The 18,208-nt window shown below is 36.6% G+C and overlaps 1 protein-coding gene and 1 long non-coding RNA gene across 3 annotated transcripts in view; one reads left to right on the forward strand and one right to left on the reverse strand.

Annotated features, from left to right (window-relative positions):
* The window catches only part of LOC309649794, a 213,070-nt gene that overhangs the window by 86,403 nt on the left and 108,459 nt on the right, over positions 1-18,208 (reverse strand). The window lies entirely within an intron of this gene.
* Positions 1-18,208, forward strand: part of USP32 (ubiquitin specific peptidase 32) — a 194,360-nt gene that overhangs the window by 80,383 nt on the left and 95,769 nt on the right. For both annotated transcript variants that reach the window (XM_082439890.1, XM_082439891.1), the window contains exons 3-4: positions 12,872-12,977; positions 17,360-17,478. In XM_082439890.1, coding sequence (XP_082296016.1) covers positions 12,872-12,977; positions 17,360-17,478 — 225 coding nt within the window. The remainder of the gene's footprint in view (positions 1-12,871; positions 12,978-17,359; positions 17,479-18,208) is intronic.

An 18,208-nucleotide genomic window follows, 5' to 3' on the forward strand; every position in this document is an offset into this window, starting at 1 on the left:
AATGTAAGATATCATGAATTCAGTGAAATTTTGTTTTTCATTCTACCCCCTTTAAATTTGGGGGCATTGAAACAGTTCTATATATTCACCTGACCTAGTGCCAGCCTCATTTTCTGGTTTTAGAGATAAGGGTGGAGCGAGAAGCCACTGGGGATTTTGGCATGGTATCATGGTCCCAAAGTTTTTGCTGTCACTACTAGAACTCCCATTGGAAATCTGCTACCCCTCAGAGATGGAATTAAGCTATTTGAATTGGGAAATGGGAACCTTCCCTTCTAGGCACATGAACAAGTCCTTTTCCCCTGCTGCTCCTTAACCATAGTTAATATGCCTACTGGTTAATCCCATGCTGTTCTCTAGATGGAATTAGATTAGTGAACAGTAGGAGAATATTTAATTCTTTAATCACTACCATGCAGCATAAAATTGTATTAGCTTAAGCAGAAAGGTCATAGCTTTGTTAGCTAAAATCTCCAAGCTTGATCTTGTTCTTCTATCCTTATGTAGAATACTGAGTTTTTAAAAAATTCTGAATATATTACATTTAATCTTGTTGCATTTAGCCTAGTGTCCCTGCCTAAGATGAATTTGATTCTATATTCTGCTACCTATTTTATTAGCCATTCCTTCCATCTTTGTCATTTACACAATTAACACACATGGCTTCTATGTCATAATCCAAATCACTGGTAAAAAGTGTTTAATAGTTATGATAAAATATAAAGTCCAGGTTGGCACTTCTTTATAGCCTTTTTTTCCAAAGAAGGTATAGAATTTTTAATCAACACTCTTTGTGTTTATAATTTTCAATCAGATTTGCATGACCCTAACTATAATTATTCAGTCCACAATTTACTATATTATCTAAAATGTGTTATTATGAGACCATGTCAAATACTTTCCTAAATAAAGTCAGCATGTTTATCTTAATTCTTATTAGTTAATTTGACCACTTTACCATTTTAAACTTCTGGAACATGATCTTTGTCGTAACGTGGAAGCTAATTAACTTTCTGTAACTTCTAGGCTAGATTTATAGTTAGGCATATGAGGAAACTGGTCTACTTCTTATGTGATCTCTTAAAGGGAAAGGTATATTTTTAAAAAATTCACTTTTCAGCATTTATTTTATTTTATTTTCATTTTTGGCCACAACATGCTGCTTGCAGGATCTTAGTTCCCCACCAGGGTCTTAGTTCCCCATCAAACCCGGGCCCCTTGCAGTGGAATCTCGGAGTCCTAACCACTGGACCGCCAGGAAATACCCACAAAAATTTACTTTTCTAGAGATTTGAATTGAGTCCTTTTTGAAAATAGTAATAGAAAAATGTGAGAATTGATATATTCAATGATTAAAGGATTGTTTCATTCACTTGAAAATAGTTATTTACTGTATTATGGTAAAACAAAAGGTATGTCAAGTTGACCTTTTGCCAGTTCCTATAGACTGTTTATTTTTCCAAAACTAAACATTCATCACATCATTGTAGGAGAATCTGAAGCATAAGATTAATCCAAGTCTAAAATTAATTTTGCTAAGATTTCTATATAAGATTCAAAACCATTTAAGTAAAAACAAGCAATATCCGTATAAATTTGATCTAAAATGCCCTACTTAAGGAGTAAACAAATGACTTATCTATTATAATTATCTTTAAAAATGTATTTTTCTAATATCATTTATATAAAAAGGAATAGTGAGTGCTGAAAAGCAGTAAACAATCAGATAAAATCCCTTACATTTTTGTCAGGAGAGACAGATAATAAGCAAAACATACAAAATGAAAAAATTGCCCGTCTTTTAAAACTCTCAAATGACTGTACTTTGTATAATTTATTCTCTTCAGCTTTCCTTTAAGATAACATTAACAGAAGGGTATATGTTACTAGTTCTTTGATCCTAAGGAGCAGAGAATCACTTTAGTTTCCTTAAATAAATGGTTGGTTATAAGGAATACAAGAAAAGAGGAATCTTAGACTACTACTGTGTCTGGTTTTAACATTGAAATGGGCTCACATTCAGAAGAATGAAATGGAGTTCAGGAACTTCAGAATTGTCTAGGATCCTGTGTATTTTAATCATTAATGTGTCCCATGAATCTACTCCTAATTTCTTACGGTTGACAGCATTTTAATGGAAAGTGAAAAGATGCAATGGGGAAGATTGCTGGTAGGTTGGTCAGAATGGGACTCTAGCTGCCAACAAACCTGGATGGTGGAGTGAAATGTCTATTTTCTTTTTTATTATTAATTAATTAATTAATTTGGCTGCATCGGGTCTTAGTTGTGGCACACGGGGTCTTTCATTGTGGTGCTTGGGCTCTTTGTTGCGGCACATGGGCTTCTCTCTAGTTGTGGCACAGGCTCCAGAGCGCGCTGGCTCAGTAGTTGCAGCACGTGGGCTCTCTAGTTGTGGCGTACGGGCTCTAGAGCGCGCCCCCTGCGTTGGAAGGCAGATTCTTAACCACTGGACCACCAGGGAGGTCCCTGAAATGTCTGTTTTCTTAAGTGCACTCAATAATTCAAAAAATATTTGTTGTCTGTAATGTATGAGGCACTAAAGGATTTATTGTAGTATTTAAGATCTACCAAAAATGTAAAGAAATAAAGCAGAATAAAAGCATTTTCTATACAGATGAAATCCTCTGTACCTTTCTCCCCACAATGTTCATTTCCCCACAGAAATCATAATTGTTTTCCTAAAATTGATGTTTCAGAAAAGTGGTGTTTCCAAAAATTGGTGTTTTAAGCTTTTGGGTTGGAACAAGGCAGGTTTTTTAAAGTGGGAAACAAAATTCAAAGCTGCTTTCTAACAGTAACTTAATAGGTTAAGGCACTAATTGTGTATTTTAAAAATCTTTTCTAAACAAACGAGAACGTTTGTGCTGAACAATCAGGTATAATCAGGTGTTTATTATTAGTTGATAGTGATAAACAGGTTCTAAATAGAAGTTCTCCCATGTTTCTTTGTTTATTTTTAGTATGTTTTAATTGTGGTAAAATATTTATAACATAAAATTTACCATTTTAACTATTTTTAAGTACACGTTTCAGTGGCAATAATTTCATTCACCATGTTATGTTGTGTCCAGTCATCACCACTGTCTATTTCCAAAGTTTTTCATCACTCCAAATAACATAAGATTATTTTTCAGTCATAAAAATCCTGTTGATGGAGTTGGGTGACTCTCCATGACAGCTCTTTTTGTTGGTTCAGCTTTACAGGCAGTGTCAATTTTCCCCCCTTTTTTCTTTTTTTCCTGCACTGAAGCCAAAATGTTTATTTTCAATTTGGTATTCATTCATAAGACAATAGTGCACATTTTAGTGGGTCTTTTTCTTTTAATGAATTTTTTGTGTGTGTGGTATAGTTGATGTACATATATATATGTTTCAGGTGTACAAAATAGTGATTCACAATTTTTAAAGGTTTTATTCCATTTATAGTTATTATAAAATATTGGCTGTATTCCCTGTATTGTACAATATATCCTTGTAGCTTATTTATTTTATACATAGTAGTTTTCATCTCTTAATCCTTTACCCCTTTCTTGCCCCTCCCTTCTTCCTCCTCCCTGCTGGTAACCACTAGTTTGTTCTCTATATCTGTGAGTCTGTTTCTTTTTTGTTGTATTCACTACGTATTTGTTTGTTTGTTTGTTTTAGATTCCACATATGATATCATACCATATTTGTCTTTCTCTGACTTATTTCACTTAGCATAATACCCTCCAGGTCCATCCATGTTGTTGCAGATGGCAAAATTTTATTCTTTTTTATGACTGAGTAGTATTCCGTTGTGTATATGTATGTGTACAAACACACACCCCACATCTTTATGCATTCATCTGTTAATGGATACTTAGATTGCTTCCATATCTTGGCTATTGTAAATAATGCTATGAACATTGGGGTACATGTATCTTTTTGAATTAGTGTTTTTGTTTGGCAGTGTCAAACCTTTGGCACTTACATATCAGAAAGAGCTTCTATAAATCAGTAGTGGAGTAATGGAATTCATGCTAGGGAGAGGTCTTGTGCAATTAGGTGCATGGCCCAGAAGTTGTGTCTGTCATTTCTATTCATAACCTTTTGGCCAGAAGTAGTCATACAGCCCTATTCAGTTGCAAGAAGCATGAGAAAATGTCTCCATGCCTTATGTCCCCAAAGAAAGGAGAACTACCTTTGTGAGAACATCAGAAGTCTTTTCTACAAATATCTAGGCCCAGTATTCTCATGCTTTATGGTCTCAGATTCCCTTTTGAAGTTACCGCTTAGAATTATCTTCTCGTTATCCTACTTCCATGTTACCTTAGTTCAGTGATGTCCTCTAGAAAGGAACATAGAAACATTATTAATATTGAAACATTCAATCGATATCAAAATGTAATGATTAGTTGGAGATGAAATGGAAAAGATTGCATGTATATGGGAGTATTAGTATAAATTCATGATGTGTTTTACTTTCCTAGATCTGTCCACTGAAAAGTTTGAGAAACAGTCACTAATACCCAAGCAATAAGCACCACTAGTATCCTGATTGTGATCTCTAAATACAACTTCCCATTTCAAAGAACAAGGCTGTTTGGAAAAATGTCTGATTCTAGGTCTGGGTCAGGGAATTTATAAAATGAGCTTAGAACATCTTGTCATATCAGAAAGTAAGGAAGGTGTAAGACACTACTTAGAGTCATATAGAAGGGATTCAGGAGCCAATTCGAAGAGTCTCCCTCTACAAAGGGATGGGCAAAAATGGGGAAATTGATCATCACTAAGGATAATTGTAAGGAGATTGAAACATATCAAATATATTTTTTAAAATACTTCTTTTGGGACTTCCCTGGTGGCGCAGTGGTTAAGAATCCGCCTGCCCATGCAGGGGACACGGGTTTGATCCCTGGTCTAGGAAGGTCCCGCATGCCGCGGAGCAACTAAGCCCGTGCGCTACAACTGCTGAGCTTGCGCTCTAGAGCCAACGAGCCACAACTAATGAAGCCCGCGCGCCTAGAGCCCCTGCTCCTCAGCAAGAGAAGCCACCGCAATGAGAAGCCCGTGCGCCACAACTAGAGAAAGCCCGTGTGCGCAGCAATGAAGACCCAACACAGCCAAAATAAAAAAATAAAAATACTCCTTTTGGACACAGGTTTCCAAGACCACCCCCAGATTCATGATTAACAGGAAGGGCTCCCAGGACTGAGCATATATCATACTCACTATTGTGATTTATTATAGCAAAAGGATACAAAGCAAAATCAGCAAAGAAGAAAGGAATATGGGGCAAAGTCTGGAGGAGACCAGGTGCAAGCTTGTAAGAGTCCTCTTCCAGTGGAGTCGCACAGGATGTACTTAGTTTCTCTAGCAATAAGTTGTGACAGCAGGTGTGAAATGTTGTCTACTAGAGAAGCTCTTTAGAGAGACTCAGTGCTCAAGGCTTTTATTGGAGCTGGTCACCTGGGTACCTTCTACCTATCATATAGCAAAATTCCAAACTTCCAAAAGAAAGCAGGTGTTGAGTATAAGCCACATTGTTTTTTGTTTTTTTTATAAATTTATTTTATTTACTTATTTTTGGCTGCGTTGGATCTTCGTTGCTGCAGGTGGGCTTTCTCTAGTTGTGGCGAGCGGGGGCTACTCTTCGTTGTGGTGTGTGACCTTCTCATTGCGGTGGCTTCTCTTGTTGCAGAGCATGGGCTCTAGGTCGCACAGGCTTCAGCAGTTGCAGCGTGCGGGCTCAGTAGTTGTGGCTCGCAGACTCTAGAGCGCAGGCTCAGCAGTTGTGGCACACGAGCTTAGTTGCTCTGTGGCATGTGGGATCTTCTGGGACCAGGGCTCAAACCCGTGTCCCCTGCATTGTCAGGCGGATTCTTAACCACTGTGCCACCAGGGAAGCCCTGCCACATTGTTTTTATAAACAGTTTAGGTAGTTAACCACATTTAACATTTAAGGAATGGTGGAAATCTTCCCGAAATCCAAGTTCACAGATATCAGTCAAGGGCCAAACTGGCAAGCAGACCTAAGGATAGCAGTCTTAGGTCTTCTATATTTTCTTTTTTCTGCGCAGGTACCTTTGAAAGATGCTGGGAAACCAACTCATATTTTAAAAAGTGATTAATGAAGGAAAAGAATCAAACATTTATTCTGGCTCTTCTATACAAAGTGCATCTCAGGGTAACCAAATAGTAGATTAGGAGAATTTTCTCTTTATCGAAATATTTCAGCCAATAAACAAAAGAATTACCAGCCTTTTTTAACCTTTAATGAATTTGTGAATCTAGGCAGTGATCATTAATGGCTATTAATATCACAAAAAGAGAGATAAGCAGTCATTATGTGCCTCCTGATGGAGATACAGTAGCACCAGCTGGGAGGTGGTTCTTGCCAAAAAATATAATTTAAACATGATCAGTTCTTTGGATCTAACTCCCAATTTACAGGAAATACAGAGGATAGGCAATACAATCATCAAAATGCAGACTTTGGAAAACTCCACAGGACAAACATCTTGCTTTCTTCAGCAATTAAATTGTGATGAAAGAGAGAGGGAGTGAGAAGAAGAGGGAGAGAGAAAGAAAACCTACAGCTCAAGAGAGTTAAGAGACTAGCAACCAATTATATATTTTAGCTCCCAAGTTGAGCAAACAAGTTGAAAAAAAAAATAAAACAGTTGGGGAAATTTGAATACTGACTAGATACTTGATGATACTAAGGAATTTTTGTTAGTGTTTGTCTTAGTCCACTTGGGCTGCTGTAGCAGAATACCATATTCTGGATGGCTTATAAACAGAATTGTATTTCCCACAGTTCTGGAGGCTGAGAAGTCCAAGATTAAGGTGCCCGCAGATTCAGTGTCTGGTGAGGGCCCACTTCCTGGTCATAGATGGCCATCGTTTTGCTGTGTCCGCCCATGGCAGAAGGAGCAAAGGAGCTTCTTAGGCCTCTTTTATAAGAGCACTGTTCCCATTCATGAGGGCTTTGCCCTTGTGACCTAATCACCTCCTAAAAGTCCATCTCACACTGGGTTTCAACATATGAATTTTGGGAAGACAGGTTTTTCTTAGTTGTGATAATGATATTATGGTTATATTTTAAAAGTATCTTGTAGAGATAGACAATAAAATATTTACATATCAAATTAAGAATAAACTGTATATCAGGTTTTTAAACTTTATTTACTTATTTAAAAATTTTTTTTATGGAAATAGAGTTGATTTACAATGTTGTGTTAGTTTCTGGTATACAGCAACGTGATTCAATACACACACACACACACACACACACACACACAGTATTTTATATTCTTTTACAGGACGTTGAATATAGTTCCCTGTGCTATACAGTAGGACCTTGTTGTTTATCCATTCTATATATAATAGTTTGCATCTGCTAATCCCCAAATCCCAATCCATCCCTTCTCCACCTCATCCCCCCTCCTGGCAACCACAAGTCTGTTCTCCATGCCTGTGGATATGTTTCTGTTTCATAAATAAGTTCATTTGTGTCATGTTTATTTTTAAAATTAATTTTTTGACCACACCACGAGGCTTGTGGGAGATTGAACCTGGGCCCTCAGCAGTGAAAGCATGGAGTCCTAACCACTAGACTGCCAGGGAATTCCCTGTGTCCTATTTTAGATTCCACGTATAAGTGATATCATGGTACGGAACGCTTCACGAATTTGCGTGTCATCCTTGCATAGGGGCCATGGTAATCTTCTCTGTATCATTTCAGTCTTAGTGTATGCGCTACTGAAGTGAGCACTAACAGGTCTTTTTTTTTTTAAAGCACAAAGAGTTTGTCGTTGTTTAGACATTTCTAGAAAAATCAATTCTATTTATTTATTTGGCTGCGTCGGGTCTTAGTTGCAGCACTCGGGATCTTTGTTGTGGCAAAGCGGGCTTCTCTCTAGTTGTGGTGTGCAGATTTTCTCTTCTCTAGTCGTGGCGCACAGGCTTCAAGGCTTGTGGGCTCTGTAGTTAGCGGCACACGGGCTCTAGTTGAGGCGTGTGAGCTCAGTAGTTGTGGCACGCAGGCTTAGTTGTCCCTCGGCATGTGGGATCTTAGTTCCCCAACCAGGGATTGAACCCACGTCCCCTGCATTGGAGGCGGATTCTTTACCACTGGACCACCAGAGAAGTCCCTATTCTTCTTTCTTTTTAATAGCTAAAGAAGATTATTAGAGGGATTTTAAAATAAAGATCTTATAACAAGTTATAGTAATAAGTTAACACTTATGTGCCTTTTTAAAAGTAGCATCAAAATATCCTTGCCTATCCTGTGCACAACGCCTCTCTTCAATCCTAAAAACAGTGTGAATAGTAATGAGCGTGGCACTTAATATTTCATTAATGTTAAATCATTGTCAGCTATAAGGTGACCGTTGATTTAAAAATAACTTTTTGAGGGTGAAAACAGATATTACACATTTGATGTTAGATGCATGATTTCTGACACATTAATAAAAGGTGGAAAATGCATACATCTTAGAATTCAGGAGATGTGGTGATTTTCCCGGGCCTCCTTTCATCATCTGTTAAATGAACTTTTGAACTTGGTGGTTTTAGAAAGTTATTGCCGTTCTTATATTTTGGGAGTAAGGGACCAGTATATTCCAGCATTCCAACCAGGTGAATTCAAAACAAAATCTTCTACATTTTGCAAATACTTGCAAAATTGAAAATCATATCTTACCCAAAATTTCTTTCTCAAGTTTACTGTTACTACTTTGCTCTCTTTGTACTAAAGTCAGTGATCAAAAGTGAAAAGACCACATTATCAAGTTAAACTGGGGAGAAAGGGATGCCAAAAACATAGTGTCTGTAGATTGGGTTTGTGATAGTTTGAAATTTCTTAATCTTCAATATATTTCACCAAAATGGTATACATCTTGCTGGTGATGTCTTTCATTTCATATAATACTAGAGAATGTATATAATTGTACTATAGAACTGTGAAGTGGTTAAGAGTTCAGTTTCAGGAACCTAGGTTTGAATCTTGACCCTGCAGCTTCATTGATGTATGACTTTGGACAAGTTACTTAGATCTCCTTGGGCTCTAGTTTTCCTCAGCCATAAAATGGGGACACCAGTAATGTCTTCCTCATGGAATCATCTTGAGGCTTAATACTGGTAAAGCACTTACAACAATAGTTATATGCCATGTAATAACCATTTAAGTGTGTTAGCTATTGTTTTTATAATAATAATAATATCAATGGAGTTGATGTTGGGTTAAACACTATAGTGCTATGATTAACTAATTTCTTGCTGACTGGCAATGTACAGACTGAGATACATGGTATAATATCTTAGTATACAACAGTATACTTCCAATTTCTCTGTCCCATCTTTTGTGCTGTTGTCAAGTGCTTTACATATGCTATAAGCACATTAAAATTTTACTATTATTCCGTTAGCCAGCCAGTTGTCTTTTAGAGCAATTAAAAATTAGGAAACGAATAAATTTTATATTTACCTTCATTTATGCTATTTCCCACTCATTTCTTTGTGTAGATACATTTATCTGTTTGATATCATATTTCCTTCAGCCTGAGGTACTACTTTCTTTTGCCCTTTTATGTAGTACACATTCGTTGGTAATGACTTCTCTGGTTTTGTTTTTTTTAAAAAATATTTATTTATTTATTTATTTGGCTGCACTGGGTCTTAGTTGTGGCGTGTGGGATCTTTGTTGCGGTGTGCGGGATCTTCAGTTGTGGCATGCAGGATCTTTTAGTTGCACATGCAAACTCTTAGTTGCAGCATGTGGGATCTAGTTCCCTGACCAGGGATGGAACCCGGGCCCCCTGCATTAGGAGCGTAGAGTCTTAGCCACTGGACCACCAGGGAAGTCCCATGACTTCTCTGTTTTCATTTTCCTGAAAAAGTCTGTTTTTCTTTCTTTTTCAAAGATATTTTCATTGGGTATAGGATTCTCAGTTGTTTTTTTTTTTCCTTTAGTGCTTTAAACATGTCATTGCACTGTTTTCTGGCTTATGTGGTTTTTGATAAGAAATGTTTCTCTCAGTGTAATGCATCTTTTTTCCTCTGGCAGCCTTAAAGATTTTCTTTTTATCTTTTGTTTTGAATAGTTTGGGTATGGTTTGCCTAGTTGGTTTTGGAGGATTAAAAGTATGATTTACCCTACCTGTTCTCTGAACAACTTGTATCTGTGGTTTTGTGTCTTTATTAGTTTTGGAAGATCCTCAGCCTTTATCTCTTCAGATATTTCTTCTGACCCATTCTCTTTTACTTCTTGGATTTCAGTTACATGTATGTTAAACCATTTGCTATTTTCTCACAGCTCTTGGATTTTCTGTTTTGTTCCCTCCCATCCCCACATTTTTTTTCCTTCTGTGTTTCATTTGGATAATCTCTAACTTGAGTCTGTTGAGTTTACTATTGAGCCATTCCAAAGCTTTATTGAACTCTATTCCCATGTTTTTCCTTTGTCAGTGTGTGAGGTTTTGGGTGTTTTTCTCTGCTTCCTTGTGTGACTTATAATTTGTGGTGGAAAGATAGATGTTTTATATAGGACAGTAGAGACTGAGCTAAATAGTATTTATGCCTGGCTAGGTCTTTAGCACAAGTAGTTGTCAGTCTAGTCTGTAGTTGAGCTGGTTTTTTGTGTTGCTATGGCTACTCACAGTGCACTACAGGCTTCAAATTCCAGACTAGGGTTACCTTTTTTAGGGTAGAGTCCTGTTTGCCAGAGAACATTTCTAATGTCTGCTCTATCTTTAACTTTTGATTTTACTTTCTCTCTGTTACTGTACCACAGAGAAGATCTCTCTCCATACTCTTCCCTCTCCTTCGGCAGTAGACTGCTGTTATTTATTCCTCAGTGTTTGCTAGCACAGTGGCGGAGGTGGGTGAGGGGTACTGGTGGGGGGGGGACATTCTCTGTTGTCCGATTTCTGTCTCAGTTCTAGGGGGTCATTATGTCTCTGGATCTTGGAGGGCAAGACTTTCTCAGTGATTCTGCCTTTCCCCCAATGGTAGGGGAGTTTTAAAGGTCTGGGGCTTTATAAATCAGGGATAGAGGGGGTTTTCTGTCACCTTCCTCTGGTTATGCAGGGGCTAACTAAAAATAGTTATTCTATGAAGAATACTTCTTATGTTCTTTTTATGTTTTATATATTCTGATTTGGGGCCATCTCCCTATGCTAGTTTTTGCTCTCAGTGGCACTAAACACACAGTTTTTGGCATCAGCTGTCAGAGTATTATTAAATATATTTATAAGTATCATTTAATGAATATGTATTTTCATATGTTGACCATTTAAGTTTTATTCCTTGAATTATCTTTAATCGTGTATTTCAATGACAAATTCTGCATGGCAGTTACTAGGTCGGGTTTTTTTCTTTTTTCTTTTTTAAACAACACAGCACTTCCGATGCCAAATGTGTGGAGTTTTTTCCCCACATCAATCAGTTCTCCAACTCTCTGAACACCAACTGGGTGTCCTACAATTCAATTAAGTTCTGATACTAACTATCCAGAGTTAGTGCAGACCCCACAGGTCTGCCCCCCACTTCAGAAGTTGCCAATCGCAGGTCCCCGACCTCCTGTACTTCTGACCAATCAGCTGTAAGTCGAGGGTTCCCATGTCCCCCTTCTGGGATTCAGTAATTTGCTAGAATGGCCCACAGAACTCAGGAAGACACTTTATTTAATATCACCAGTTTATTATAAAGGATATAACTCAGGAACAGCCAAATGCAAAAAGATGCATGGGATGGCGGGGGGCGGTTAGGAGGGCGATGGTGCACAGTACTTTCTTGTCCTTTCTGGATGTTCCAACCTTCTTGCACCTTGATGTGTTCACCAACAAACCTGTAGTTTAGGGGTTCTTATAGAAGTTCCATTACATAGGCATGAATGATTAAGTCACTTGCCATTGGTGATTAGCTCAATCTTCAGCTCCTCTCCCTTTCCCTGACTTTGGGAAGTGGGGCTGAAAGTTCTAACCCTCTAATCACATCATTAGTACCTCTGAATACCAGCTCCCATTCTGAAGCTTTGTAAGGACTCACCAAGAGTCACCTTATTAGCATAAATTCAGGTATGGTTTAAAGGGGTATTATCAATAACAAAAGATGCTCCTTTCACCTGTATCACTCTGGGAATTCCAAAGATTTTAGAAGCTCTTGTGTCAGGAACCTGGAGGAAGACCAAATATATGTTTGTTGTATCACACTATCACGCTAGGCACTCAACACAGAATTGTTGAATAAATGAATTTATGTGATTGCTGTTACTGTCCCTTTCTTATGAATAGCTTTTCTTTTTTATTTCTGATTACTATAATACTCAATTCTAAGAGTATAAAAATGTCTTTCTGTATTTTCTTCATTTTTTTACTTAAAATTTGAATATATTTGACATATAACATTGTATAAATTTAAGGTGTACAACATGTTAATTAGGTACATTTATATATTGCAGTGTAATTGCCACTGTATTTCTGAACATTCACTTAGAGAATGTTGATCTTTCAAATCAAAATTATGTGTATATGTTTAACACAGGTTGAAGGAAGCTGTCTAATTGCATGAAATCCTTATCACATTATTGGGACTATTGAAGGGGAGGAACTTATCTTTTTGGACCTTGATGAGGACTCCCAAGAGAAAGAAAATTCAGTGTGTGAGCCAGTGATATATGTACTTTAGGATAAGTACAGTATATTCTTGGCTGAGTGCCATAACAAGGTATAAGGGAGGAAGAAGAGGGAGAAACAACATCATTGCACTAAAATTTACCAGGACCTTGTTTGGAGATGGAGATAAGATTTGTTAAAGATGATATCAGCCTCACATTCCTCGACAACTGAAATGTCTATAGTTGACTGTATCATTCATTTTCTCCTAGGTGATTTATTGTTCTTTTGGTGGAACATCCAAAGGACTGCACTTCAATAACTTAATAGTTGGACTTGTCCTTCTTACAAGAGGCAGAGATGAAGAGAAAGCAAAATGTGAGTACTTTTATTATCTCAAAATGTTAAAATACTACATCTGTGTACAGAATAATCTACCTCAAAATTTTGATGACAGTCAAAGGATTTGAAGTGATGTTTCTCCAAAGAAGATATACAAGTAGCCAGTAAGCACTTGAAAGAATGTTAAACATAAGTAGTTACTTGGGAAGTGTAAATTCAAATTACAATTAGATACCACGTAAGATAGATAATGAAGCCACTTTGGAAAACTAGCAGTTTCTCAAACTGTTAATCACTGAGTTTTCATATGATCCCACAATTTCATTCCTAGGTATATACCCAAGAAAACTGAAAACATATATTCATTAAAAAAAAAAAATGTTCCTAACAGCACTGTTCATAATGGTTACAAAATGGTAACAACCCTAATGCCCATCAACTGATGCATTCAGCATAAACAAAACGTGATATAACCAACAATAGAATATTACTCAACAATAAGAAGGAATAAAGTACTGTGTAAGAGTGGAAAAAATTTCCCTTCTAGGTCTTTTGGCTGATCTAATAATTAAGTTGATATAAGACAGATTTAACAGGAGAAAACCAAACAAATTTGGTATATACGTACAGGAGCCCCATAAAAATATGAGACCCAAAGGGCAGCCAGGTAATTGAGGCTTATATAACATTCTGAGCTAAGGAAAGGGTTAGGGATCTGAGGATACAAGAGGAAGGGAGTCCATTCACAGGAAGGCAGAGGAGATGTTTGGAGAACAAAGGTTGCCCTGTTATACTAGTTTCTTAGGTAAAAAAGTATCTCTGATAATAACTCTCTTTCTGGTATAGGCCTTTTTTCCAATGTAAATTTAGGCTGTTGATGGGGAGGTAATGAGCTTTTCTGAATCTGCTGGGTTTTGACTGCGTTTAAGCTCAAAATAATTGTCAAGCCAAAGTGACGTATTTGGGGGCAACAAATTCTGTTCTCCTCCAAGAGATACATGCTACAACATAGATGAACCTGAAAACGTTATGCTAAGTGATAAATGCCAGTCAAAATAGGCCACACATTATGTGGTTCCAGTCATATGAAATGTCCAGATTAGGCAAATTTATAGAGACAGGATATAGATTAGTGGTTGCCAGAGGCTAGGGGGAGAGGGAAATGGAGAGCTTACTGCCAATGAGTATGGGGTTTCTTTTGTGTGAAAATGTTCTGTAATTAGATAGCGGTGATGATTGCACAGCCGTGTAAGTATATTAAAAAACACTGAATTGTACACTTTAAAAGAGTGAATTTTATGGAACATGCCTTATATCTCAGTAAAGCTGTTATTTAAAAAATAATTCTGAAGACATAGATTTAGCAATCTATTCTTGCCTTACTTCACAAATACAACCAGAAGTTCACTTGATAATACTTTATACAAATTCTTGGTAAAAGGTTTAATTATTTTTAATGGTTTTACTTTTAACTTCAGAGATGAATTGTATCAGGTGAATTATGTAAGCCCAGAAGAGGATGGTACCTTTAAGTTCTACTAAGCAGGGAAATTTTATATTACAATGAGAGGGCATCATTTACCCTCTAAATGTGAAAGGGAAGACAACCTTAGTTGATCATTCATCGTTCATCTGTGTTTCCTAGGATATGCATTTATTTACTTAATTTTTAATTCATTCATTTAATTACTTATAATGTCTTATGTTTCCTCATTCTTTTCTTTGAGCTCCCCCAAGGCAAATCTGCTCTTAACAAGAATATTAGTAAACAATGTAAATTTTATTGAAAATTTTCCAGGGGAGATGAGAGGGAAATGTCAGATGACAGTTAAAATTTAAGTGACAACATGGGAGGACTCAGCTAGAATTGCTCTATCCCTGACACTCTGACCCCAATGTCTGGCACATAGTAGGAATTCAGTAGTATAATTTGACTATTATCAAATAGGGTAGTATAATTTGACTATTATCAAATTTAGTAATATAATTTGACTATTATCATAATTAATGATTCTCAGAGCAAAACATGGGAGAAAGACCAAGACCAAAAGCTAGCTTGACCAATTACTATATGTATGACTCTGGGTCTCTTCCTTGATCTTCTGAGCCCCTGTTTCTCATCACTACAAGGATGAAAGTAACATCCACCAAAAACTTTCATTGTAAAACTCAGAAGAAAAAATTTATGTAAAGCACCTGGCAAGTATCAAGAACTAGCGGGCAATCAATAAATTGTTAACTTTTACTGTTTTCTCAAAGTGATTGTTTATATACACACATATGTACCTACAATTAAACGTGTGAAAAACATTGAGGCCAAAATAAACTTTCAAAGAAGAAAAAAAAGAAGAAAATTTTCCAGGGGAAGTTTAGGAAGGTGTTTATATTAAAGAGTGTGACATTTTGCTCTAAAAATCCCTAGAATTTTACCCTTGCCCACTGGATGCTGGTCTTTCTTCTTTCTTCTTTTTCTAAGCTGCCCTCTTACTGCTTCTAAATCTCTCAGAATCTTCTTTCTCACTTCTGAATTTAGACTGTTGTTCTTCAGCTGTTTCCTTTTTTACAGTTTTGTTGAGGTATAATTGATATACAATAAAATGTACATATTTAAAGAGTGTACATTTTGATGTTTTCAGACATGTATATATCCACATTATCACAATCAAGATAATGAACATATCCCTAAACCCAATTTTATGTATTGGAATTTAACTGAGATCCTGATTTTTTCAAATTAACATCCCTCTACCAACAAACACATACTCTGGCTCCAGGTAGCCAATAAATAAAAATAACCAATTTGAGGGTCATAAACACATATATTTAAAATTTTAAATCATTTTTATTATACAATTGTATTAGTTTCCTAGGGCAGCTGTAGCAAAGTACCACAAACTGGGTGGCTCAAAACAACAGAAATTTATTATCTCACAGTCTAGAGGCTAGAAGTCCAAAATGAAGATGTTAGCAGGGCCTTACTCCCTCTGAAATCTACAGGGAAGAATCCTTCTTTTTACCTAACTTCTGGTGGTAGCCCTCAATCCTTGGTATTCCTTGGCTTGCAGTTGCATCACTCCAGTCTCTTTCCATCTCATCATATGGCTTTCTTCCCACTGTTTCTGTCTTGTCTTCTTATAATTAATCATATTGGTTTAAGACCCACCCTCATGACCTCATCTTAACTTGATTATATCTGCAGAGACCCTGTTTCAAATAATGTCACAATCATGGGTACTGAGGTTAAGACTTCAACATCTTTTGGAGCGGGGGAATATAATTTAACCCATAACAGATGGTCAGAGGCTTCTAGCAAATATTCCCCTTAAGGGAATCAGCCATGGCATGTGGGAGGGCAGGCAATGGAACCCACTGGGCCTTCAGAGGGATGAAATGTCACTTCTATCTTTCTGTCGCCTATCTTTCCAAATAAGGTCATATTCTCAGGTACTTGGAGGTTAGGATTTCAGCATGTCTTTTGGGGGGATGCAGTTCAACTCATAACAGTAATATTTCAAACATACATGTAGTATGTACTTCCACCCAGCTTTATTATTTCTTACCATTGTGTCATATTTGTCCCAGATCTTGTTTTTTAAGAAATAAAAGATTATAGCCAAGGTGAGGCTCTTTCTCAGTATCCCTCCATGTTCCCATCCACATTCTTCCCTTGACAGAAGTAAGCACTCTCATGAAATTGGTGATCTTTCATTTCTCATGCAGGTCTTTATACATTTATGACATTTGTATGTATCCTTAAACATATCTTCAACTGTTTTACAGATTTAAGACTTTTAAAATAAATTGTATACTATACAGGTTTTGTAATTTGCTTTTTCCCCGGAATATTATTGATATTTACCCATGTTGAAACACTTAGTTTCTTTATTCTAACTGCTATATAGTATTTCATTGTGTGTGTGTCTCAGGTTACCTATTTTTTTTGTTGATAGACATTTATCTTTTCTTTCCTAAATTTTGCTATTACAAAGAATACTTCAGTGTATGTTGTACCTCACGCACGTATGTATGAGAGTTTCTCACAAGTGGAGGTGGAGTTGCCTAGAAATTGAATTTCTAGCATAAATATTCATCTTTACTAGATTTTGGCAAGGTGTTCTCCAAAGTGTTACAGTAATCTATACTCATTAACAGTATATAAGAGTTCCTGTTTATCCCAGTTTATTGCTAACACTTGGTATTGTCACACCTAAACATTTTTGCAAATTTGGTATTTGAAAAGGTACCACATTCCTGTTTTAATTAGCATTGTTTTTTTTAAGGAATAAATTAAATTGTATATTTATAAAGTGCTTGGCGCTAGTAATCACTCAATAATTGTTACCTATCTCTTCCCTCCCTACTTCCACCAGAGTACATTTAATCTATGATAAAATTACTTTATTCTTTCTTTCTCCTAGACATTTTTAGTCTTTTTGCAAGTGAATCCGGGAGCTATGTTATACGGGAAGAAATGGAAAGAATGCTCCATGTGGTGGATGGTAAAGTCCCAGATACACTCAGGAAGTGTTTCTCAGAGGTATATTTAAAGATTTACATTTCATCCCTCCCTGTGGACTAAGTATTAACTCTTAGTTGTATAATGAATTTAGCTGTGATGAATAGACATTTATGTGTAGCATATTCTTGACATTTTTCTATTTAATGGTTGATGCTTTAACGATTTTGTGTGTGCTGTGCTCAAAGGTCCATGACGCTTATTACTGCTGTGTTTGTGAATCTGAAAATTCCCAATTCCCAATAAAGGCAACTGTCTATACTTAACGGTATAATGAAACATACTCCCCCACTGTCACACCAGCACACATACAGACACACACACAGGTGATCCTGCAGAAACAGCATTGCTTAGGTTGTGGTGCTCGTTGCTTTTCATCATGAGCATGTAGATATATCACTCATTGGCCTTGAGCCATAGGTGACCTCCATGATCCATCAATGCCTATTTTATCATTTATTTTACTTAATTGATTAGCATAGTGAAATATTTGGGTTTTAAAAATTTGTCATTTTCCTGTTTTCATAAATAATATATTTTCATTGTAAAAAACTTTAACAACAGAAAATGTGTATCTTTAACAGAGAAAATTCTTTTATTTCTTTTCAGAGGTCTGCTAATATGGGAAAAGTCCCAAGAGATGGCAGAGTAAAGTCCTTTTACAAGTTTCTGATTCTTTCCTGCAGCACTCAGTGCTGTATGATTTCTTATGGGTGGCTATTTGACCCACTTCCATTTCACTTTCACTGCT

Source organism: Balaenoptera physalus (genome assembly GCF_965194825.1).
Source record: "Balaenoptera physalus genome assembly, chromosome: 20".
Lineage (NCBI taxonomy): Eukaryota > Metazoa > Chordata > Mammalia > Artiodactyla > Balaenopteridae > Balaenoptera > Balaenoptera physalus.